The sequence below is a fragment of the Anolis carolinensis genome, chromosome 2 (assembly GCF_035594765.1).
Source record: "Anolis carolinensis isolate JA03-04 chromosome 2, rAnoCar3.1.pri, whole genome shotgun sequence".
NCBI classification, from domain to species: Eukaryota; Metazoa; Chordata; class Lepidosauria; order Squamata; family Dactyloidae; genus Anolis; species Anolis carolinensis.
Genome location: NC_085842.1, coordinates 313,829,949 through 313,856,679, shown reverse-complemented (window position 1 = coordinate 313,856,679; position 26,731 = coordinate 313,829,949). Strand labels below are relative to the sequence as shown.

General features: G+C 40.7%; 1 protein-coding gene across 1 annotated transcript in view; it reads left to right on the top strand.

Moving 5' to 3' along the window:
• Nucleotides 1-26,731, top strand: part of ark2c (arkadia (RNF111) C-terminal like ring finger ubiquitin ligase 2C) — a 145,000-nt gene that overhangs the window by 103,088 nt on the left and 15,181 nt on the right. Inside the window, exons 2-6 of the mRNA XM_003214505.4 lie at nucleotides 4,028-4,319; nucleotides 7,085-7,210; nucleotides 10,528-10,657; nucleotides 17,385-17,489; nucleotides 23,576-23,671. Of these exons, the coding sequence (XP_003214553.1) occupies nucleotides 4,028-4,319; nucleotides 7,085-7,210; nucleotides 10,528-10,657; nucleotides 17,385-17,489; nucleotides 23,576-23,671 (749 nt within the window). The remainder of the gene's footprint in view (nucleotides 1-4,027; nucleotides 4,320-7,084; nucleotides 7,211-10,527; nucleotides 10,658-17,384; nucleotides 17,490-23,575; nucleotides 23,672-26,731) is intronic.

Here is a 26,731-nt window from a genome sequence, read left to right as displayed (position 1 = left end):
ATCAAAAAAGTTAGTTTAGTTTGGTCCATAGGTGAGGGTGCTCTCCCAGATACGAAACTTGTTCCTGGATTTGGATGGATAAGAAACTAGCCCCATGTGCCCCTTCTAAGGAAAACATGCACATGTATAAACTAGAGTGATATGTCCAAAAGTCATTACATGTGCAGCTGCTGGCCACATTTCCAGACCAACTAAAGCATTTCGCATTAGGCACTCTAATGACATTTAGAGATCATTCTGCATTACTTTGTGCCAAAAACCATTTTCTGCAATGAAAATATTTGTGCAAAAATGTGCATTTTTTTTCCTTTTTGGGACATACAAATAACCTGAATGAAATGGTGCAAAATCTTCTATTATCCTTCCCAACTGTTGGGCAAACTGGGTTTCCATCCATAAAGGAATAATTGTCAATAGTACTTCCATTCCTTATAAAAGAGAATACTGAATTATTATTAGCAGCATTCTCCTTCGCACGTTTACGGAACCTTTTCGTCTCTAAAAACAAGGATGTCAGGTTTCATGCAGACCCAAAAAGTGTGCTCCAATTCCCACTTACAAAAATCTGGAGACTGCCATCAAACTCAATGCCAAAGAAAAGGTACATTGTATACATTTAAAGGTATTCCCATTTTCATGGAATTGTTTCCTATGGAAATGGGCTGTGCTTTGTTCTATTTGCCACCTTCTCCTGTTCTGTTTTTGCAGGCAAGCAAGGTAGGGTTGAAAAGTGAAGCAGAGAGAAAAGGGAACAGTATGCACATGAGGAAATATTTTCCCTCAGTTTTTATTTGGGAAAAGGACATATTAAAATATCAAGCACCGGACCCATTTGCTTGCCCAGCTACCAATACAGGCTGTTTGTCAGTCTCTCTCTCTGCCTATCATTTATTTATCTTTCAATGGAAGTGAACCATAAAGATACATTTCAATCAAATCTGCAAAAGTTAAACTTGCAAATGTGGAGACCCAACTGTATTGCATTTGCAGCCAGTTTTTAGTGCATTTGGCTAGTTTCCAGGCCAAAGAAAAATATCAAAAATAATTTTTAATGGGGTCTGGTAGATCCTAGAGATTTTATCTATATTTTGGGGTTCAAAGAGTTTGCAGGCCACATTTTGGCTATTCATGACTTTGAAAAAAAAGTCCCCACCAGGGACTCAGGAATCCTGAGAGGGTCTCTGCAAGTCTTGTGTTGTGTTTCCTGGAGGCTGGGTCAGCATTACCATGGAAACGAGGCGACATGGCATGATGTTGCATGATTTCTATGGCAATTCTGACCCATCCCTCTGGGGGGGGGAAAATCAACAGAAGGCTGCAGATATTCTTCACAGCTGCTTGATGTTTTGTTTTGTTTCTAATGGGGTGGTGGGAGGGAGAGGGAGAGGAAATCTTTTGGGCACTTCTTCTCATTAAGGTAAGTCAGATTCATCTCCCCTAAACCTAAATTTTCCCCGAAAAAGGGAACCAAATGATGCAGGGACTTGAGTGGCTCTCCCAATAGGAAAGGCTCTCCCAATTGGAGAAAAGATAAGGCATCAATGGAAACAGCATTAAAAATAGTTGCTTAGAAATAAGAAGCAGGAGAGAGGAGAGAGAGCTGGGCAGTTATGCCCTGGAGAAAATAGTCTCATAGAAGCATAGAGTTGGAAGAGACCCCAAGGGTCATCCAGTCCACCTCCCTTCCACCATGCAGGAATATACAACCAAAGCATTTGCAACAGATGACCACCCAGCCTCTGTTTAAAAACCTCCAGAGAAGGAAACCTCACCACAATCCACAGCAGTCTATTCCACTGTCAAATGGCTCTTACCATCATCGAATGTTTAGCTGAAGCCTCTTTTCTTGTCATTTGAATTGACTGGCACATATCTTAGTCTCAGGAGCAGCAGAAAACAAGCTGCCTCCCTTCCCAATATGACATCTTTTCAAATATTTAATCATGGCCATCATGTCCCCTCTTAACCTTTTATTCTTCTTTGGGGTAAACATACCCAGCTCTCGAAACAGCTCCTCACAGAGCTTGGCTTCCAGACCTTTTACCATTAGAGGATTTTTCTCCTTCAGGCATATTCCTAGAACTTGGGCTCATCCTTCCAGAAAGGTAAAAGGAATCGCTTCACAAAACAGCACAGAAATGAACGGTGACACTCGTCATCACAGGATGCAGTCCCAGCAGCTGATCTGGATTATTTTTACATTGGGATTAAAGCCACTGGTGTGTATTGGTTTAAGTGTTGGACTACAATTCCAGGAGATCAGGGTTCAAATATCTATTTAGCCTTGGAACCTATTGGTAATGGCAAAGCTCTCTTGAGTAAATCATGCCAAGAAAATAAGGTCTCTGGAAAAAACCAGGACAACTTGAAGGCCCATAACAATAATAATGGGATATTGAATAAATTCATGCAGGATAGGGCTATCAATAGATGCTAGATGTCAATATGTCAATATGAGAGATAGTATGTCTCTGCAGATCACTTGAAGAGGGCTGTGAGATGGAGGATACAGCTTTGCTGAGATCTTTTATGGTCACTGGTGGGACATTTTCTCACCAAGTTACCATTTTTGGCCACCACATGCAACCTAAGTGGTGACAATGAGGTACACCCCAACAGCCAATAACTTGTTGGTGGGGTGCAGAATCCTAAATACAGTATGACCCCCATATCTGTGGGAAATATGTCCTTGACCATGCTGTGGAATGATAAAACCATGGATAATAGTGAACTCTATTGAAATGAATGTCTTCAAGTGTAAGAGCAAACCATAGAAGGACATTTGAGAATCTAGAAAATGTTTAGAGAAAGAAAATGCCCCAAACATCTCTAGATCCTCTAGCAGAGAAGTAGTGGCAGCAAGGAGAACACAGCCATCTCTATGGAAGTCTTTCTCTTTTTTGGGGCTGTGCCGAAAAATAGGTTTCAAAATCCAGGGCAAGGAAACAAAGAGTTGCATCCAAAACAAGGAGGGTGTAGAGGAAGCCGAGAAGTGTGGTGGAAGCTCCTTCCTTGGAAGCTTTTGAGCAGAGGCTGGATGACCATCTGTCAGGGGGGTCAATTGTGCTTTTCCTGCAAGGCAGGGGGTTGGACTAGATGGCCCATGTGGTCTCTTCCAACTCTATGATTCTATGATTCTATGAGTAGAAACTCATGGTTCAATGGAGCTGGTGCCTCCCAATCAGTAGGGCAGAGAACTATTCCAGGTTTTCAAGGAGGCTTCAAAGGAGCTCTCCAAAGTGCTAGATGTTATGTATAAATCCAGTACAGTAGAGTCTCACTTATCCAAAATAAACGGGCCGGCAGAATGTTGGATAAGCGAATATGTTGGATAATAAGGAGGGATTAAGGAAAAATCTATTAAACATCAAATTAGGTTATGATTTTACAAATTAAGCACCAAAACATCATGTTATACAACAAATTTGACAGAAAAAGTAGTTCAATATGCAGTAATGCTATGTAGTAATTACTGTATTTACGAATTTAGCACCAAAATATCATGATGTATTGAAAACATTGACTACAAAAATGCGTTGGATAATCCAGAACGATGGATACGTGAGTGTTGGATAAGTGAGACTCTACTGTATCTTTAAAGCTGTCCAAAAGGTGCAATAGATTTCCCACTCCGTTGACACAATGCCCCTGCCATTAATGCTTTTGGCACACAAGAGCACATCCCCATCTGTGAAATGGACACAGTTCAGGAGAAGAAACCATGGGACAGCCCGAACTCCATTTCATAACTCAGTGTTTAGCAGGGTTGACTAGCAGTGAATCTGATCTGGGTTTTAATCCAAACTTTAAAGGAGCTATCAACATATGCCAGAATTGGAAAATTAGACTAAAGTTTGGGAGTGAGTGGATTCACCACCACACTGACCAGGAAGTCCCTGCTGGGAAGTTGGTGCAGACTTAGTTTTTAGGGCTTCCCTGATGCCAAGGAAGAGCAGGAGCAGCTTGGTTTTCCTTTGCTAGCCTCCTTTCCTGACCAGCCTCCTTCCTCTTCGTTTTTCTCATCCAGGCGCTCCTTTTCAAAGGTCTCAGCATCCTCATGCTACCTCCTGCCGGCACTTCCACCTGGGCCCCCAGCCACAGATCTCCGCAGACTTCCCCCTGCCTCATGCCGTCCAGCCTCACATGGCAACCGCTCACCAGCACAGCAACCCGCTGCACCCGCCCTTAACGCCTCTGCCTGCCCTGCCATTCCAGGACGTGACGGGACCCTCTTTCCTACCTCAGGCCCTTCACCAGCAATACCTCCTCCAGCAGCAGCTCCTCGAGGCCCAGCACCGCCGACTCATGCCTCATCCCAGGTGAGTGCCCATGGGGTTGCCAGTATTGGTCATGCCCCAGGCTCAGGTGGTGGTGCCATTAAGCTTTATGCACAAACTACCAACCACACTTGCTCACAAGTTGTAATTGAAACGCACACGCATAGAATAGATTTTCCATTGTGGAAATTACACTATCTGGGTCCCTGGTGGTGGCGCAGTGTGTTAAAGCACTGAGCTGCTGAACTTGCAGACCGAAAGGTCCCAGGTTCAAATCCGGGGAGTGGAGTGAGCGCCCGCTGTTAGCTCCAGCTCCTGCCAACCTAGCAGTTCGAAAACATGCCAATGTGAGTAGATCAATAGGTACCGCTCCGGCAGGAAGGTTATGTCATGTCGGCCATATGACCTTGGAGGTGTCTATTGGCTTAGAAATGGAGATGAGCACCAACCCCCAGAGTCAGACATGACTGGACTTAACGTCAGGGGAAACCTTTACTTTTACTTATATACAAGTCATGTACAAGGTGTGCACTATACCTTAACTCTTATCAGGAAAGGAATAATCCCATTCCCTGAATAGAATGGTAAAAAGGATAGTTACTCCTGGGAAAACCCAAATGATGCACTAACTCCTTTATTCTTTGCCATAGCAGTAGTTCTAGCTTTTTTGAATATCTGGATGGTGAAATGGGTGGGAAAAGCAGGATTGGCTGGTCTCTTGAGACAACATTGGTGATTTTCTCCTTCCATTACAATTACTTAATATGAATTAACAGAGCATGTGTTAAAATCTCAGTTTCCCCATGATTGTCCTCCCATGAAAAGTTACAAACAAAGTGTTAACAATCCACAAGAGTGTGACCAGAAAGGTTATTGTTGCTGAACAATGAACTCATACTATCCTAAGACAGTTACTAAAAGGGAATTGAGTTAGCTAATCTCACCACTAAAATCAGAAAAGTCCCTTTCTTTTTCCAAAGTAGGCTCTCTAAATGAGAAATTATGGCTGAGTTTTAACAGAAGTGGTTGGACTTTGGTTCAGATTGAACAGCTGCTAGATGGTGTAGTGTCTTCAGCACTGGGCTATGACTCTGGAAACTAGGGTTCAAATTTCCACTCAGCCATGGCTTCCCACCATGGACCTTAGGCAAGTCACTTTCTTTCATCCTCAGAGGAAAGTAAACCCTATCTGAACAAGAAGAAAAACCTGTGCTGGGGTCGCCATAAGTTTAAAACAACCTAAAGACACAAAACAACATGAAGAGTTTAATTTCCATAGAGCACAATATCTTTTTTCCCCTATCAGGTAAGTAAAGTAACAAGGGAACTCTCCAAGGTACTGAATTCCCAAGGCCTTACACCTGAGTTTTCAGATATGAAGGCTTCTTGCAAGAATTCCAGGCTCTCAGGAGTTTAGAAATCTTAGAAGACCTTGGGACTCTTGGAACAGATCTCTTCTTGCAAGATGTGTATGGCTTTATATAGACCTGCTTCTTGTGCTACTTGCCTGAGATGCTTATAAAACTTGGAGGAAGAAGAGTGGGTGACAGCTATTGATTGATCCCCCCCATAACATGTGATATGTACTTTAAGGCCATTTTGCTGTATACCTAATGTCCTGAGGTATTTGTTGTGAGGATGTCTGGCTCCTGATCTTTATGCCTTTATTGGATCAAAAATGCTGTCCGAGATCCTGCCTTATCAAGGCAAATACCATGATTGAGCTCTCTTGTTGGACTTGTGCCTGATGATGCCACCCCAAAAGAGTCAACCTTTGTAGCTTGGCAGAATCCTGAGATGTTGCCAACCTGGGTACTGGAAACAACATCTTCAATGCTTTCCTTGTTGGACGCATTGAGAGGAAGCATTTGGAAAGATAACTCATGGTCTTAACACAACTACAGAAGACCCTGTGCCCCGATGTGCAAAGCTTTAGTAACACATTCATTGAGATGCTTCCAGCCTGCAAAGATAGTTGTTTGGGATCATGTCTTCATCTACTTCCTCAAAACCTCATGATAAAAAGGTGGAATAAAGATAGAGTAAGACATCGGTATCTATGGGGGATATGTTTCTGGCTGGACTCAGGTTACCTAAAATCATGACTTAATGCCATTAAATTATCTCAACATATATAGTTGTCTTAGAGGACCTAGAGATTTTTAGAGAGGTGTTCTCACTAGGAATTTTCTAGCTTCTCCAACAAAACTCTGTGGTAACTTTTAGGGGAAGCACATCTGGGAGACCTAGCAAATTCCTAGAGAAATCTCTGAGCACAGGTAAGTGAAACTGTGGATATGGGTTCTCTAGTCATGGGGGTCTTACAGTGTTTAAATAAGTAATAAATACTTATTTAAAGCAGGGGTATGAATTGTACAGTCCTCGAAGTATTGTTGAATTGCAGCTCCCAGAATTCTTCACCATTGACTGCTGGCTAGGGCTGCTGAAAGTTGCAGTCATACAACATCTGGAAAGTTTCCTGATTCATAAACCTTTTTTAGATGAACAAGTAGGCTGGACTGGTAGACAACTTCCTATACTCTCAGAATCTCAGTTTCTCTCCTCATTTCATGTCATCCTGAGTCAACAATTGACTTGAACTGGAGTTATTATTAGTGTTGTCTTGAGGCAGAATTTCAAATTGTAGGGCTTGGCAGAGTTCCATTCTTGCATGACAGCTCCCCAGATCCTCCAAACCAACGTATGTATACTGACAGTGCTGGCTGGAGGATTGTGGGATATGAAGTTCAAAAATCTCACTTTTCCAAACTCTGGCTTTCGTTCCTATTTCACTTTCATTTTTGCAGGCGGACTCAGGAGCGCATGTCTGTCCAACCTCATCGGTTACATCCAAGCTTTGAATTTGGCCATCAACTCCAGACTTCTCAACCTGTGGGACCCCAGCCCAGATACTTAGCTGAAGGAACAGACTGGTAAGACATTCCTTACTTGGAGAAACTGGGCATGAAACATAGATACAATGTCTTCCTGGAGAGTTTTCCTACTACTACTACTGCTACTACTACTAACTACTATGGTTCCTCTGAGTATTCTATTCTGTTTATCTACAAGATGTTTCCCCTACCAGTCTCTCCTCATTTCCATTTTGAGCCAGTCTAAACTTGCATTAACTGTTTTCCTGCTGCCATCCAATACTTCCTACTCTTATAATTTAAATACCCTCTGACATTATTTATTTATCTATTTATTTACAGTATTTATATTCCGCCCTTCTCACCCCAAAGAGGACTCAGGGCAGATCACAGTGTACACATATAAGGCAAATATTCAATGCCATATAACATAGAACAGAGACAGAGACAGACGTAGAGGCAATTTAAGCCTTCTCCAGCTTCCAGCTTCCTGAGGGTATGCTTGATTCCGGCTACAGGGGGAGCAGCTGCTTCATCACCCACTGTGATGACACTTCCTCATTCCAACGGCGGCTGGGTGATTTTTATGGTGTCGTAAATTAGCCTCCCCACATATAATAGGTACCTAAATTTCCTAAATGATAGATGCAACTATCTTTCAGGTTTCTTAGGTCAGAAACGAGCAGAGGCTATATTTTATTTTTTTTTTAAATTGTCAGGAGCTCACCCCAACACGGGCTGGCCTCGAACTCATGACCTCATGGTCAGAGTGATTTATTGCAGCTGGCTGCTAAACAGCCTGCGCCACAGCCCGGCCCCCATTTCATGGATGAAATCCAGTTCATGTGAAGCTATGCAACATCAGAGCATGGTCAAGATGACAAAAGTTAGTATGTGGAAGAACTCATATGTTGAGAGCAGTTTCTCAGATCTAAGAGAGAATGTGTAAAGATATTGAGTAATGTCCAAAATACATTTTATTTGTTTTTGACTACATGAGAAGAACAACAACTTCAAGTTCAGAACGACAAATGCTAGGAGTTAAGGCTGGAGGTGCATGAATTGTGTTCAGCTTGGGAACCCCAAGTGTCTTTCTCAAAAAGGTGGGTTGGGTTAGGTTGTTTCTAAGGACAGTCAAAGGTACTCCCAGTCCAAATTAGATGTGATATTGGCAGCCATGTTTGCTCTTAATCTATCTGCCCTATTCAAAGCATTGTATTTAATGTAGATCTATGGAACCTACCTCACCTGTGTGAACTTTCTACTGAAAAGTAGACCATTATTTGAATAGGGGCAGACTCATGGCTCGTGAATGCCCATCCAGTCCACATCCAGTCCCCCAATCACAGGTTCCTTCTGATCTTCTATAGTTTAGCAATTGGCAATTAGTTTAGCAATTTAGCAATTGGCAGGAGCTTCAACAGCAAGGGGTGGGGGAACCTTTGCCACCTTGATGTTAAGGATTTCAACTCACATAAGCCAGCGTGATGAAAGGAAACTCAGCTGGAGGTTGGCCATGAGACTTGTAAGCCTTGTCTGGAAGAGCAAAAGTTTCCCCTCTTTGTTCTGTGACCATCTGGCAGGACATTTCTAAGCTTTTGTGCTTGTTCATTATAAATGTACTTTTTAGACCCTTCTGGTTCTGTCCTATGATAACCAGGCTCATATGGGTGGAGATTGACCTGGGAAGAAATTGGCATCTTCCTGATACACATCAAAATGTGAGGGCTGCGGCAAATTGATATAAAAGATTATTTTAGAATAAACTTGATAAAAACCTCTTTGCCTCCAGAACTCTGTACACACACACACACATGCACACATACACATTGCTCAACCATCATGGCCTGCTCATTTGGATGATTCCCCCCAAACGCATAAAAAGTAAAAGCATAAGAAAAAATGGCAATTCTACACTAACTTATAGGACATGGGAAATTAACATTTCAAGGAACAAGAAGATCAATTCGATGGTAGGCACCATATACAGAACCATAAATTTCTCTAAAAGCCAAGATGGCTCAGCTGAGGCAGTCATGCATTGGCCATATTATGAGATGGCATGGTTCACTTATGCTTGGTGAGATAGAAAGAAGTAGGAAAGTGGGAAGACTGCATTGGCTAGACTCCATCAAAGAAGCCACAAACTGAAGTTTGCAGGATCTGATCAGAGCTATTGAGGATAGGGTGATCTGAAGGTGTCTCATACATAGGAATGCCATAAGGCAATAATGGGCAACCTTTTGCGCTTAGTGTGTCAAAATTCACCAAAAAACCAAGTATGACTTGGGTGGTGTGTCACTTCAAAAGAAAAAAACCCATAATTTCACAATATGTATAGTTTAAATAACAAAAATATATAATTGTAATATATAACTGTATTCAATAAATCAAAAACTATTTACTACCATTATTTCCATGTACAACAATCTATGGTACCTCTTGCAGTTTCCATGCTGATTTCTCTCTATTCTAGTTTCAATGTAGTCATGAGCAATGAATAATATAATAATAATATAATAGTAATACAGTAGAGTCTCACTTATTCAACATTCGCTTATCCAACATTCTGGATTATCCAACGCATTTTTGTAGTCAATGTTTTCAATATATCGTGATATTTTGGTGATAAATTCGTAAACACAGCAATTACTACATAGTATTACTATATATTGAACTACTTTTTCTGTCAAATTTGTTGTTTAACATGATGTTTTGGTGCTTAATTTGTAAAATCATAACTTAATTTGGTGTTTAATAGGCTTCTCCTTAATCTCTCCTTATTATCCAACATATTCGCTTATCCAACATTCTGCTGGCCCGTTTATGTTGGATAAGTGAGAGTCTACTGTAATATGATACTACAATAATAATAGAATAATAATAGAAATATATATATATATATATATATATAAATGTAATGTGCATAATTCCCATGGAGTAAACAACAAAACCACTGGACCAAATCACACCAAATTTGGCCACAAAAGGCATGGTCATCCAATCAATCTGCATGCAGCAGCGTGTCAGCAAAAATGGCTAGGCGTGTCAGTGCTGACACGCGTGTCATAGGTTGGCCATCACTGCCATAAGGGCAAGTCAGGTTGATGGCAACTAACATTCACAAAGCAGAGTTATGATCTAGAAACCTTTGAGGGCATCGTTTGACTTAAAAGGTGAGTTTTGAGGAAACTGTATCAATAGAAGTAGCTGTAATGATGAAATCTGTTGTCACCACTGTGCCTAACAATACTAGATCTTGGCCTATTGTTAACAACGTATCACTAAAAATGAGTAACAATATGAAAATAAAGTTATTTGAAGCCAGGATGATGTTTCCATCAGTTTTGATATATGGTTTGGTTTTATCCCTCCAGGGATCTCAGCGTTGATGCTGGCCTGACTCACAACCAGTTCCAGGTCAGGCCGGTTCCACAGCATTATCAGCATTATTTAGCGACGCAAAGGATGCATCACTTTCCACGAAACACATCATCAACACAAATGGTAAGCAAAGGGGAAGGGTCTAAGGGATGGATGTAAGTTAAGATGGACTATCTAATCCCAAATAAGTTGTCAAAAAACATCTAGGAACGTTTCAAATCAGTGCTGGGCTGTCACTGATAAGGAGGACTCCTTTTTCATATGTAGTGGACATGTAAGAAAGTGAAAAGTTATTGAGTTAAGACTTATAATGCCAACAGAAATAGTTTTGTTGGGTGTTAAAAGGTAAAGGTAAAGGTTTCTCCTGACGTTAAGTCCAGATGTGACCGACTCTGGGGGTTGGTGCTCATCTCCATTTCTAAGCCGAAGAGCCGGCGTTGTCCATAGACACCTCCAAGGTCATGTGGCAGGCATGATTGCATGGACCGCCGTTACCTTCCCGCCGGAGTGGTACCTATTGATCTACTCACACTGGCATGTTTTCGAACTGCTAGGTTGGCAGGAGTTGAGGCTAACAGCAGGCGCTCATTCCGCTCCCACAATTTGAACCTGGTGTTATGCACATAGAATTGGATAGTAAATATAGACTACTTCTTCGCTATAGGGCAAGAGCAGCTAAGGACACTCTCCTCAAACAAGGAAGTGGTCTAAGGCATTGAAGATAGAAAAACAGGTAGTTAAGTCTAAACTGCCAGATATTTGAAATATTGGAAACTCTTTGTGGATATCTTGAGCAATAAGAAATCGAATGTTGTGAAGACACCTGGAGAAAAACAACAAAAGGTTAATGCTTTCACCTTGTCAGATGCCACGGAAAGGAAACAATGGCAGCATCTTCCTGGATCAAGGGAAGATCTAAGGGATAACTTGAAAGGCCTCCTTAACTCAGCAGTTTTTGTGCAAACTGAAAAAGCAGGTAGTGTGATGCCATTTGGGGGAGTTTGCACGCTCCATTGTTGTGTGTCTGGAGAACTGGTAAACAGCTCTAATGGACACTAGACCCCAAATCTTTTCTGTCTTTATATAATTTCTACTTTTTTATTTCACTTATTAACATTTGCAAATAAAGGGATCTTAGGCCTAGTTGTGAACTTGTTTTGGTAAGCTATCTTTTATCTGAAATAAAGGCAGGAAGTTCAACTAGAACTGAAAGCAGCAAAGCAATAAAACTATAAATTGGAAGCAATAAAATTTGCAACAAAGGGTTAGCGCACAATGACAGTTGAAGGGTTTATTGACTCTTTTACACTAGTTTTTAGTAATTTATATTTATTAATTTTGGATTACAAAACTGAGATTATGTGAGAAGCTGTACTTGTTTTGTACAGCTTGGACTGGATAAGGTCATAAAACACTGAAGCTGGATATTATTTGCCAGGCACTTTAATGGTGGATAATGTCTGTCTTACAAGGGAAGGATGAAGCAGAAGCAGCTCTTTATCGACTCATGTCTCAGGAACCGAGAAAAATAAGAGTGATACATTCTTTTCCAAAATCTTTTAGAGGAGATAAGTGGGATTAAAAAATTACTGGGGTGTACACAGATGAAGAAGAGGTTGAGATGAACCAACAGTTGGAAGCCTTGGGCTGTGTCTACACTTACTAGTAAATCTGGAACTGGTCCAGAGCAAAAATGCTCCAGAGTAGAAGCACCAACAAAGGAGTCATACAGTCTGAGATCAACCAATTGATTCTCAATAATAGCAAAAAAGGAACAAGCAGAAGAGTAGCCAATTCAATCATAATTCAGTCCAATTACCAAACTTCCAAATAACGAAACTGTCCAAAGTTCCAAACAGTATCCACAGGTCTCTAGAGCACAGGATCCAAGGCATGTCTTTAAACATTGCAGCCAGCAATTAGGCAGAAAACTGCAAAGCCTTAAAGCAGGGGTTCTCAACCTGGGTTACCCAGATGTTTTTTGCCTTCAGCTCCCAGCAATCCTAACAGCTGGTAAACTGGGTTGTTGTATGTTTTCCGGGCTGTATGGAGCCTCGGTGGCGAAGTGCGTTAAAGCGCTGAGCTGCTGAACTTGCAGACCAAAAGGTCCCAGGTTCAAATCCCAGGAGCGGCTTGAATGCCCGCTGTTAGCTCTAGCTCCTGCCAACCTAGCAGTTCGAAAACATGCCAATGTGAGTAGATCAATAGCGGGAAGGTAACGGCGGTCCATGCAGTCATGCCGGCCACATGACCTTGGAGGTGTCTACGGACAATGCCGGCTCCTCGGCTTAGAAATGAAGATGAGCACCAACCCCCAGAGTCAGACATGACTGGACTTAACATCAGGGGAAAACCTTTACCTTATGGCCATGTTCCAGAAGTATTCTCTCCTGACGTTTTGCCCACATCTATGGCAGGCATCCTCAGAGGTTGTGAGCTGGTAAACTGGCTGGGATTTCTGGGAGTTGTAGACCAAAATACCTGGGAACCCATAGGTTGAGAACCACTGCCTTAAAGGCTGCTTTCACAGCTGATCTCAATTTCCGGCCATTTCCTTAGTGATTCTGTCTGAATGCCTGAGCTGAGATTTTTCTCTTCTGTGTTCCAGAAAGGAAAACTCCATTAACCCTTCCTCAGCCTTCTCCACCAAATTCTCATGTGTTTCGCCAGCAGGCTGAGTAGTTGTTGCTTCTGAGTATGGCTGATAGAGTTGCTGCTCTTGCCTGGGCTCTATTTGCATAGTCAACCCCTCATCCATGCTTTCCATGACACCAGTAATGGTGGTGACATGGGTATGATCCATCCTCTTTTCCCTGTGCTAATGAGCATAGGATAAATGTAATGGTCCCATGAGGATAATGGACTGGTCCAAATCGGACCAGATCCTGATGTGTAATATGGGCTGTCCCAAAAAGGAAAGAAAATGATATTTTGTGTAGCACAGAGGGGCCAAGAAAAATGGAGAGGGAACCCAGGCATACAATTTGGCTTTACTCAGTTGAGTCCATGCCTTTGTAGCAGTTGGTATAGTAGCAAAATGTGTAGTAGTTTTTTTTGTCTTGTCATGGGCAAAAATGCAGAGGAGCAGTGTCCTTCAACTTTGAGAACTGAGCACAATGTGGTTTACACAAATGATTCCCCAACTACCATACAGCTCTGACTTGACTCCATACAATTTATAATAATAATAATAATAATAATAATAATAATAATAATAATAATTTTATTCTTATACCCCGCCCCATCTCCCCGTAGGGACTCGAGGCGGCTTACGTGGGGCCAAGCCCGGTCATAACAATATAAAAGCAAGCAGTAAAACGAATCAAACAACAATAAAACATACCTCACAACCTCTGAGGATGCCTGCCATAGATGTGGGCGAAACGTCAGGAGAGAATACTTCTGGAACATGGCCACACAGCCCGAAAGACATACAACAATCCAACAATAAAACAAGTTATACAAACACATACAATACATCATGGTAAAATCATGGATAAGATCTGTAGGAAACTGGGGTAAAGTGCTAGCTATGTCGATATCATCCCACCCTAAACTCAAAACCCACCTCAAAGGACATCATTTTGATAATGTCTAGACAGCTTCACCAAGAGCTTTGTATAACATCTGAAATAAAGACTCCTTCCACTTCTATGAGGAATCACAGCAACACTGGGATCACTGTATTTGTTCACAGAGAGCCTATTTTGAAAATGATACACTCTAATCATATGCATGTTATACCATTTTCTTAAAAAAATATTCTCATTATTTTGGGGAGAGACCATGTAGATTGCTTCAAAACTGTGGAATACTCAAAATTTCAAGCAAACACCAGAGCATCAGCTGCTTTTTAGTAAAATCAGACAAAACTGGATTTACCCAGTTTTCCCCATGAAGGACAACCAAAAATAAGAGAACATTATGGGGACAGCAAGAACCATCTCATGATGAGTACAGGTTTTAATGCCCATGTAGACTAGCCCCTGGATAGGTTGGAACCACAAATCAATCTATTGGAAGGAGAGAAGGAAAATGAAAAAGATTCTGCACTGTGGTATTATACAGCCTTGATATCAGGTGGACAGATTAACAACCAGGTGGAGGAAGGCCAGATTAAAATTGCTGAGAAGATTGGAAATTGGAAGACTACCTTTGAGAAGGCTGAAGATGTGATGAAAAAAATAATTAAGCATGGGACTGGAAGAAAACATAGGCAATTTTGGGGGGAAGAAGCATGGAGCAAGAGGGGAAAGAGGTAGAGAGAGGTGCATACAAAGGATGTTTATTAAATGGAATGTATCTGTCTCAGTTTGTATTTTTCCAAACTTTGAAACGAGAAAATTACACTAAAATTAAAGTGCAGTGTAGACCAGACATGGGCAAACTTCGGCCCTCCAGGTGTTTTGGACTTCAACTCTCACAATTCCTAACAGCCTACCGGCTGTTAGGAATTGTGGGAGTTGAAGTCCAAAACATCTGGAGGGCCGAAGTTTGCCCATGCCTGGTGTAGTTTAAGAAAGCTCTGGAGGGTTTAATTACATGGTCTTGAAGTAGGATTGGTCATGAATTGAGAGGATGGTTATCAAATATACTTCTGTTTTAACTTACTGTTAGGATTAAGGAGGAAATGAATATTTGATTTAACAAAGTATATGACTTTTTAGGTTAAGGTTATAATGTGACTATATAAGGGAAAGAATTGAATTGATTTTATTCATTAAAACGTATTACTATAATGGAATTACAATAGCAGATAATGGATATAATAAACTGTTAACTCTGGGTGTTAAACATTACATTTTAGGAGCAAAGGGGTTTCAAAGAATGAGAGATTCTTTTTTTGTTTAAATAGAAATAACTATTTTTTTAAAACAGTTATTAATGGATAGATATTGGACCTTACCTTTTGCTAACTTTCTGTAGGATAATTAATTAGTAAGATAAAATCTTTCATACATGGATGAACAAAATCACTACACCAAAGAAAGAAGAGAAGATTCTCTTGCCTGGGAAGAAATTTCATGGATCATTTAAGCCATACATTGGCCAACTTGGGCCCTCCAGGTGTTTTGGACTTCAACTTCCACAATTCCTAATAGCCTACTGGCTGTTAGGAATTATGGAAGTTGAAGTCCAAAACACCTGGAGGGTCTATGTTTGCCTATGCCTGATCTAGATCCTCCCATGGGACTATATGATCAACTTCCTCCAGGCATTCTGGAGTAGATATCTAGAGGGAATCCCTTTTTAGGAATCTCTTGGTCTTCCAGCAGATGTTGGCCATAGAGTCATGCTAGAAGACCTAGATATTCTTAGAGATGTGTTATTTCAGATAAAAATAGTAACAATGTCTTTATATACTGTTTTTCATTTTCATGGAGGTCCTGTGGCCCTAACCTCAGTGAATATGGACAGTTGGACCTCTATAAGCACACAACTGATAAGCTACAGTGTTTCTTACCTACACCTGGGGGAAATGGTATCTAGAAATTTACTGCATCCTGCAGGCAATTTCCCTAGAAGGTATCATAAGGTCATGTTGGAGGAACCAGAGAATTCTGAGAGGAAACTTCTTTAGGAATCCCTAGGCCCTCCAACAATGTTGAAGTCAGAAGTTTAGATGGTGTTTGGTCACATCCATGGTTATGATGTGAACAATCAGCTGTTAGGAACTGTGGAAGTTGAAGTCCAAAATACCTGGCAGGCCAAAGTTTGCCCATGCCTTCCATAGAGATATGACTCCAAAGAACTGCCTTGGAATTAGAAGACCAAGGATGCGAATAATAGTTTTTCCAGGGCTACTAATCCACTTTCCCAATGGGAATGCATTGCACATTCAAAACTAGTATTCAGGGCTGGGCTGTGGCGCAGCTGGCTAGTAATCAGCTGCAATAAATCACTACTGACCGAGAGGTCATGAGTTCGAAGCCCAGGTCAGGTTAAGCCCCTGACCATTAAATAGCTCGGCTTTCTGTTGACCTATGCAGCCCCAAAAGACAGCTGCATCTGTCAAGTAGGGAAATTTAGGTACGCTTTATGCGGGAGGCTAATTTAACTAATTTACAACACCATAAAACTGCCAGCAAAATACGAGGAAAGGAATGAGGAAGTACAGCTACTAGTGGATGGTGAAGCAACAGCTCCCCCTGTGGCCGGAATCGTGAAGCTGGAAAAATGTTAAATGTCTCTGTGTCTGTCTATACTGTATGTTGTTTGTCTGTTGGCATTGAATGTTTGCCATATATGTGTTCATTGTAATCCACCCTGAGTCCCCTTCGGGGTGAGAAGGGCGGAATATAAATACTGTAAATAAATAAATTCAGTGGGAGGGTTCGGTTAGAAGCTATGTCCTGATATGTCAGTTTTCACTGTGCTTGTTTCTCTTTATCTTAATATGGGGGAGCTTTTGATCCAGCGATGCCTCCCTCCATCTGCCATTTGTAATGGCACCATCCATGGACAGTTTTAACACACAATCTGCCTATTTGTGTAGCCTGGGCCTGAGTCACTGTCTGGGAGAAGACAGTCAAAATACCGGCGTCTATCAACCCTGTCACCTTCTTTCTTGTTAGGAGCTGCCACTGTGGGAGGCATTCTGTCTGAATGGATAATCTGACAGATTTCATTTTTTTTAAAAAAAGAATGCTTACCGTTGTCTTGCACATGCATGCTTCAAGAAACATCTATCATGGGCTACAAGGCTGCAGCCTGATATCTCTGCGAATAGAATTTTTGGGTACTTCAAACACTAAGGAATGTATTAATAATTTTCCAAGGGCAATATTGGTATTCTTTGTAGGGGAAAAGGAAGTTAGAGCACACTCTTAAATGTCTTTTCTTCATACAGGTTGTTCATGAGATTAGGAACTACCCATATCCTCAGCTTCAGCTGCTTGCTCTTCAGGGACTGAATCCAAACAGACACACATCTGCAGTGAGGGAAAGTTATGAAGTAAGTTGTTCTTGTTTTTATGAGTTCACTCATGGTTTTCTCTGGAAGTTTTATCAGTGTTTATAAATAAACCATTATTAAACGCCGAGCATTCCTTAGCTAGCATCCCGAAACCTAGAACATCACAGAATCCAAAATGGTCCACTGTTGTAGCTCAGCAAGCAGCAGAGGAGTTTTCTGACATTTCAGAAGACGAGAGTTTGTTGGGTTTCAAAGTGTGGAGTCTGTCAGTGTTAGGAGAGAATTGCAGACAGATGAGGCCAATATTTTGGATTCCTGTGCTCGTTCCCAGGCAACTGCGGAAAGTGAAAGTTCCAGTTCTCTTGAGAAACGGCCTTCAGCCAATGAGAAGTTTTCCCGAGAAGCCAGATGAGGCCTGAGAATGGAGGGAGTGAGAAATAAGACAAATTAGACGTTCTCAGAGAACCCGTGTTAAGACCTTGAAGTCCAGGTGTGTTCGGCATGATCTCATGGCTATTTGGACAGGCTTAGATTAAGTGGTGTTGGCTTCACACTTCTCAGAGTAAGTAAGTAAGTAAGTAAAAGTTTATTTGTATACCGCCCTCTCTCCCAAAAGGGACTCAGGGCGCTTTCCAATATAAAATCAGCATAAAACATTGTACAATAAAACACTGAAAACACAGAGGAGACAACATTGCCATATGGGATGTCTCTGCTCTCCAGTTCGTTATTCAAGTATTCTCAACTTTCCTGTTCTAGTCCATGCCTTTGTTTCCTTGAAGGGTTTACCTTGAAAAAGTTCCTGTTTTCTTGTTTATGGATTTATGTTTGAAGTATTGCTGTGGATTTTGATTCTCTAGACTTTATGTACTTTGGCATTTTTGGATTACTGCTATTTTGTAAATGCTATTTCTTCTGATCCTTTTGGAAATTCCCTTTTTACTTGCTTTCTTCTATAAACATTTGTAGCTAGAGCTACTGGACTCTGATGTGGTGCTGGGTGAAAAAGTGTTTCAGTACTAAAGTGCAACATCCACCTGTGTGGCTAAGTTACACCTTTACATTCTTATGATTCAATGTACACAAACGTTGCTTCATACACTAAATTATTAAAAATATGGTGTCTCCAGTAATGTGTTGAGACACACACAAAATCATCCTAACACTCAGTGAATGCTTTTGCCACCATCCATCCTTTGTGAATTCTTAGTCTTTCTAGTAGCAGCAAGGGACACTCAAAATTCATGACATAAAGGGTTGACAATGATTTATACAATGTTGTTGAGTCCATTTGTCCAAAAGCAGATCTGACTCTGAATAATTCTACTGATAATTTTAAGTTTATGCAGTGTTTTAGTTCTCACTAATATAATTTTCAGGTGAAAACAATGCCAACCCATTTTGCAATTTCATAACCATTTTGAACAGTAAAATTGAAAAACACACAATAGTATTAACAATATTTTATCCAGTTATACGTTCTATATACAGGAAGGTCGTTGCAGGTTTGGAAATGCTCAGGAATGGAACTGTTTTTGATTTCTGAGGTATTTTTTGGATTTTGGAATACCTCTATTGGCATTTGTATTCATAATGAAATATCACGGAGATGAAATCCATATCTATATACAAAATTCATTTATTTCTCATCTACACCTTATATATCCTGAAGCTAACTTTATACAAAATGTATATGATATTTTTCAATAATTTTGAACATGAAACAAAGTTTGTATACACTCTTTTGAGAAGAAAGGTGTCACTATCTCAGCCAGTGAACAATTTTGGAGCAAAGTGAGTCCTTCATATTTGCGGGTTTGACTTTGAAAGCTTTCATTGTTTACTAATTGAATGTTCTCTCTAGGAATCTCTAGACTAGGTCTTCCATCTGAAGATAAACATAGTCATGTACTAGAGACATGTACTACAGAACCTAGGAAGGTGTTTCATGTCAAAAAAAACTTTTTTATTCACTGTTTTTCACTTTCTTGGGAGTCCTGTGCCCTTAATCCAGCCCTCTTCTACACTGTCATATAATCCATTTTATCAAAGTAGGTAATCCACATTACCTGCTTTGAACTGGATTATGTGAGTCTACACTATCATATAATCCAGCTCAAATCTAGATTTTATTTGGCAGTGTAGATAGGGCCCCATTTGAAACATGGAGAGCTGGCTGTATTTTGGATAGTCTAGATAAGGGATGTTCAACCCATAACAAGCTTGTTTTCTATGAAAATACCAAGTGAAAATTTTGGTATTGGCTAACCTATGTTAAAATTAACACATTATCCAGATTAATAAACGAGATGACGCCATGTTTCTATCTTTATGAAGGCCCCACACCCCAAAATATAGGATTAGGGAGATTTCTTATTAGTCTCTATATAAGGGAAAGTTTTCCAATCCTCAAAGGGGGACTTTAATCACCGTTTCATAAGGCGAGCCATACTAATGATATGGAACAAGTACAAAATTAAATTATGTCCAAAAAACCCATTATCAATTTCAACGGAAGGAGCTTTTTACAAATTAGATAAGAAGAAACGAGAACAATGGATTACATACAGAGATTTAATAATACATGGAGAGGATAAATACAGATTTACAACTCAAGAGGAATTGATGGATACAGGACTTCACCTACAGTGCGACAGATATAGGCAACTGAAAGAAAGATTTATACCAGACAGTAAAACTATCGGATCTGAAAGAGAGCAATCAGAATTTGAAAAGGAATTATGTACTAATGAAGAACACCTTACTGGAAAATTATATAAAAGTATTACTGAAGATGGAAATGGTATGTCTCTCCTGATGTTCCACCTGCATCTCTGGCTACTGTCATCTTCAGAGGTTCTGTTGGTAGTGAAGTAAGTGGAGTATATACGAGGGTTGAATGAAATGCCTCCACCTTTGTTACTTGGGTTTGGATGGGAATATTTCAATAAATCAAATGCAGAAATAATCCTTAGAATATGCTCTTTAACAACCACTATTCACTCTTTCACATAATCACCAGACAATTGGATACATTTCTGCCAATGATGAACAAGTTTTCTGACACTCTGTTTCCGCAACCGGCATCTCACAGGACCCATCGTGCACAGATCTTCCGATAGCCAATAAAAGCAATAATGTGACCCACACATTCTTGTGAAATGCCAATTATGCTTGAAATTTCTCTCTGAGTGATACGACGATCGTCCTGAATCAATCTGTCAACCTTTTGCTTGTGAAACAAGGTGGTTGCTGTCCCAGGACGTCCAACTCTTTCTTAGTCACGCAAGTCAGATGCTCCCACCTCAACATCATTAAACTTACTTGCCCAACGACGCACAGGAGTCACATCAACACAACCACCATAAACAACTTGCATTCTCTGATGAATCTCCTTTGGGGTGACACTTTCTGCTGTCAAGAATTCAATGACTGCACGTTGCTTAAGTTGCATTGACCAACCGTCTGCACAGGGTTCCATACTTCACACTTTAACAACACAACCATTCAATGCTAAGGCTTCCCGCCAAATTGAACTGTAGGGGAGAGTCTCCTGAACAAGCCAGTACCTCCCACATAGCAGTACTGCCATCTGTTGAGGAGTTACGAAGGTGGAGGCATTATTTTTCATTCAACCCTTGTATGGAAGGTTCAGGGTGGAAGAAAGGACTGTCTGTTTAAAGCAAGTGTGAATGTTTCAATTAGCAAGCTTGAAGTAGCATTTGAGTAGCCATGAAGTTTGCAAAGTCTTCACTCCACTTGCCTCACTGCCAACAGAACCTCTGAAGATGCCTTTTGGCACAAATGCAGGCAAAAGGTCAGGAGAGAATGTGACTGGAACATGGCCATACAGCCCAAAAAACTCACAAAAACCTAGTGATTCCAGCCATGAAAACCTTTGACAATACAATAGTTATTAGGCCAGAAGGAAGAGCAGAACACTAATGTAATAGGAAGAAAGAACAGAACTAGATATGAATGTCTCCAACCCAAAGGACAGGAAGTCACCACAACAGGAGTGGTGGGAGAAGGGAAGAACTTAGTCAAACACAAATATTGCATAGATGTTAGTTAGTATTGTACTGGTCCATGCGTATAGATTTGTTTCATTGTGTTTTATAAATATAGTAAGAATAAATTTGGAAAAGTATTCTTTCAGGTTAAAAGAAAATGGGAGAGGAAACATCCCTTATAATAAGGAACATGTTTTCCACAATGCAAGAAGGATATTAGCAAGCTGGAACATGTCCAGAGAAGGGCAACCGAAATAGTAAAAGGTCCCAAGCCCTAGTATGCAGAGTACCTCAGGGAGTTGAGTACGTTTAGCTTGGAGAAGAGAAGGTTAAGAGGGGACATAAAATTTTAAAGGATGTCATATTGAGACGAGGGCAAGCTTGTTTTGTGCTGCTCTAGAGACTAGGATACGAAGAAATGGATTCAAACTACAGGAGATCCCACCCAAACATTAGGAAGAACGTCCTGATGAGAGTTGTGCAACAATGGGATATGTTTCCTTAGAGGATGGTGGCATCTACTTTTCTGGAGGTTTGAAAAGAGAAACTGAGTGGCCATGTATCAGAGGTGCTTTGGTTGTGAGGAAGTTGGATGAAATGGCTCTTGTGGTCTCTTCCAATGATTAACAACAACAACAACAACAACAACAACAACAACAACAACAACAACAGCAACAACAACAATAATGGACTTCCAAATTCAGACAGAGTTTTGGAGCACAATATTCCTGACCTCACGATTGTGTTAAAAAACGAAGTATGGATTGTCGATGTTGCAATCTCAGGTGACAGCAGGATTGAGGAGAAACAACTAGAAAAGCAGACATGATATGAGGATTTAAAGATTGAACTGCAAAGACTCTGGCACAAGCCAGTCAAGGTGGTCCCAGTGGTGATCGGCACACTGGGTGCAGTGCCTAAGGCCTTGGCCTGCACTTAAACACAATTGGCGCTGACAAAATTACCACCTGCCAGCTGCAGAAGGCCACTTTACTGGGACCTGCACGCATTATTCGCTGATACATCACACAGTCCTAGACACTTGGGAAGTGCCTGACATGTGATCCAATACAACAATCAGCAGAGTGTCTGCTGTGGACTCATCTTGTTGTGTTTCAAATAATAATAATAATAATAATAATAATAATAATAATAATAATAATAATAATAATAATAATAAGATGACCCAAAATGCAGACTGTGCAAGGAAACCGACGAAACCATTGATCATCTCCTCAGCTGCTGTAAGAAAATTGCACAGACAGACTACAAACAGAGGCACAACTACGTGGCCCAAATGGAACTTATGCCTCAAGTACCACCTTCCAGCAGCAAAGAACTGGTGGGATCACAAACCTTCAAAAGTATTGGAAAATGAACATGCAAAGATACTGTGGGACTTCCAAATCCAGACTGACAAAGTTCTGGAACACAACACACCAGACATCACAGTTCTGGAAAAGAAAAAGGTTTGGATCATTGATGTTGCCATCCCAGGTGATAGTCACATTGACGAAAAACAACAGGAAAAACTCAGTCGCTATCAGGACCTCAAGACTGAACTTCAAAGACTCTGGCAGAAAGCAGTGCAGGTGGTCCCGGTGGTGATTGGCACACTGGGTGCCGTGCCAAAAGATCTCAGCCGGCATTTGGAAACAATAGACATTGACAAAATTATGATCTGCGAACTGCAAAAGGCCATCCTGCTGGGATCTGCACGCATCATCCGAAAATACATCACACAGTCCTAGACACTTGGGAAGTGTTCGACTCGTGATTTTGTGATATGAAATCCAGCATATCTATCTTGTTTGCTGTGTCATAATAAAATAATAATAATAATAATAATAATAATAATAATAATAATAATAATAAAAACTTTATTTGTATCCTGTCCTATATCCCCAATGGAGGCTCAGGGAGGCCAACATATAATGGCAAATATTCAATGCTGTATAATATAATCAACTAATCAACAAGACATGCTATACATTAAAAAAACACATTAAACATGGACATCAAACAATAATGATATGATTCTAAGCAGAAGATCTTGCAGGCATTTCATATTAATGTCTTACTTGTTTGCTTGTTTTCCCTCTCTACTTTCAGGAGTTGTTGCAACTGGAAGACAGGCTGGGCAGTGTGAACAGGGGGGCTGTGCAAAACACCATTGAGCGGTTCACTTTCCCACACAAGTACAAGAAGGTAAGTATTCAAAAGTCACACCTGTCTTCCAGAACTGGTCTTAGGAGTCGACAGAGAAGCTCTAGGCAGAGCTGTTGGTGCTTTTGAGTGATGCTTCCCACCTCTGTGACCTTTCCCATTCATTTATGTGGGGAAGGCAACTTTGCATGGAGCTGGATGGCTGTGTGAAGCTGCCTGGCAATAGAGAAACATTCTGACATCAATATGCTTGCATTGGGAATCCCTTATGAAATAAGAAAGCATAATGTACCCTTTAAACAGGTACACCTAAGAAGACCGAAAATACCTATGACAAGGGATATGAAGATCTGTCCATCTGAATTTTTCATGCATTTCTGAGAAACTCATCAATATTTCCACTGTGATCTAGCCCTGCATCAGGCTGTGAAGCTTATTTCTCACAACACAAATCATTCATAAACAAGCAAAGCCATTTGTAATCTCATCTAGTGGGAAGGAAACATTTGCAATGTATTCTTCCATGGGAGAATAACATTTCCCTAGCTGTAAGTGATATCAAGAAAACATCTGGGGGAGAAAACACAAAATATTGTTTCACTTTAGAAAGTCTCTGCAAGTCATAAAAAAGTGAAACTGATTATTCCATCGAGAAACGTGAAGAGGTGTCTTCAGAAGAAGAAAGGTAATTGTTTGAGTGTCAGGAGAGCAAAGACTCTGCTCTGGGTTTTACTCTGAACTTTGAACAAGCTCGATAAGATACTGAAGTTGTGTGGAGAGTATAGTACCTTGAGTTGGAGCCAGTGTGGCAGAGTGATTTGACAGTTCAACTAATCAAGAAACCAGTGTTTGAATCCTTGCTCACTATTGGGTGACCTTGGGCAAGTCACACACTCTCATGAAAGCTTCGTCTTGGGTCAGAAATGGTATGAAGACATACAACACCAACAAGCACTTTGGGTAGCTTAAGTAATGTTTGGACTATTAATGGGAGCAGATTGTCTTGGAGCCATATATCTCCTTTGGAAGTACCTTGCATCATCAGTCTACAATGGCACCTCCAAATAAGGTCTACAGTACTCATAATAATAATAATAATAATAATAATAATAATAATAATAATAATAATAATAATAATAATAATACTTTATTTATACCCCGCCACCATCTCCCCAACGGGGACTCGGGGCGGCTCACATGGGGCCATGCCCAAGACAATACAATAAACAAAATATAAAAACAACATATCAAAATACATAAAATGGAAAAAGAAAATTACGATGAGCCTGTGCCTCAGAGGTCATTGCTTGGATCCAAGAATGTAATTATATTATCAAGTTCTGCCCAGTTCCATTTCCGCTCTCCTTGTTTTCTCATTTGCTGATTCTGTGGATATCATAAGCAAGGCATACACCGACGAATCAGATAACAGGAGCATTTCAGAATGAGGAAATGCTACTTTTTGTTATATGTCTGCCAGAATCCTCCAGTCAACATGTCCCATGACCAAACACAATACCACCTGGATCCTGTTGGAGACATACAGTATGAACCCCGTATATGTTATAAGGCTCCTTGTGGATATCTGAAACTGGATCATAACAAACATATATTTTGATTATTCTTGGGCCAAAACATACCATAGAATCACAATGGAGGACCCAGTTCAGGCATGGGCAAACTTGGGCCCTCCAGGTGTTAAGTGGCTGAGGGGGGAAAGGAAGGGGCCTGAGGCTGTTAGGAATTGTGGGAGTGGAAGTGTAAAACACCTGGAGGGCCCAAGTTTGCCCATGCCTGACTTAGAGAGACCTACAAATACGAGGGTTGAATGAAAAGTAATGCCTCCACCTTCGTTACTTGGGTTTGGAAGGGAATATTTTAATACATCAAACACAGAAATAATCTTTAGAATGTGCTCTTTAACTACCACTATTCACTTTTCCACATAATCACCAGACAATTGGATACATTTCTGCCAACAATGAACAAGTTTTCTGAAGCTGTCACGGAAGAAGTTGACACTCTGTTTCCGCAACCAGCGTCTCGCAGTCCCCATCGTGCACAGGTCTTCCAATAGCCAAGCAAAACAATAATGTGACCCACACATTCTTGTGAAATGCTGATTATGCTTGAAATTTCTCTCTGAGCGATACGACGATCATCCTGAATCAATCTGTCAACCTTTTGCTTGTGAAACTTGGTGGTTGCTGTCACAGGACGTCCGACTCTTTGTTTGTCATGCAAGTCAGATGTTCCCACCTCAACATCTTTAAACTTACTCGCCCAATGATGCACAGTACTCACATCAACACAATCACCATAAACAGCTTGCATTCTCTGATGTATCTCCTTTGGGGTGACACCTTCTGCAGTCAAGAATTCAATGACTGCACATTGCTTAAGTCACATTGACTGACTGTCTGCGCAAGGTTCCATACTTCGCACTTTAACAACACAACTGTTCAATGCTAAGGCTTCCCGCCAAATGGAACTGTAGAGGAGAGTCTACTGAACAAGCCAGTACCTGCTGCATACTAGTATTGCCATCTGTTGAGGAATTATGAAGGTGGAGGCATTACTTTTCATTCAACCCTCGTTCTTCCAGAAGGGGATAGTTTTTGGAGTGTAATTGAGACTATGGTTGTTGAATCTGTGGTAACAGGGATTGTACTGTATTGGTAGACACATGGAAGGAAGACAAGTCTCATTGCAGAGGGGAATGTTGCAACAACATGAAACCAATGCAAGCTCTAGTGCATTTGACCTAGCCTCCTGCCTCTGACTATCATCAATCAAATGCTTTTAGAAGATCACAGGATGGTCAGACAGTAGACATATACATTGTAGTTCATTTTGGTACAGAACAACAGCACGACAACAAAAAAATCAGTAGATTGCCTCCCACTGGATGAGATGGGGACAGATTTCACACATTTGATGATGATGTTTTGCATTTTCAGGAGTGTTGTGTCTTGAAATACCTCCTGGAGGTATTTTTGCAACTATAAAAATAATTTTTGCACACACAATCAAGCCTTTAAAAAAAAGCTGCTGTGACTGATATTTTAAAAGTGCTGGTCTTCTCAAGCAAAAAAACAAAAC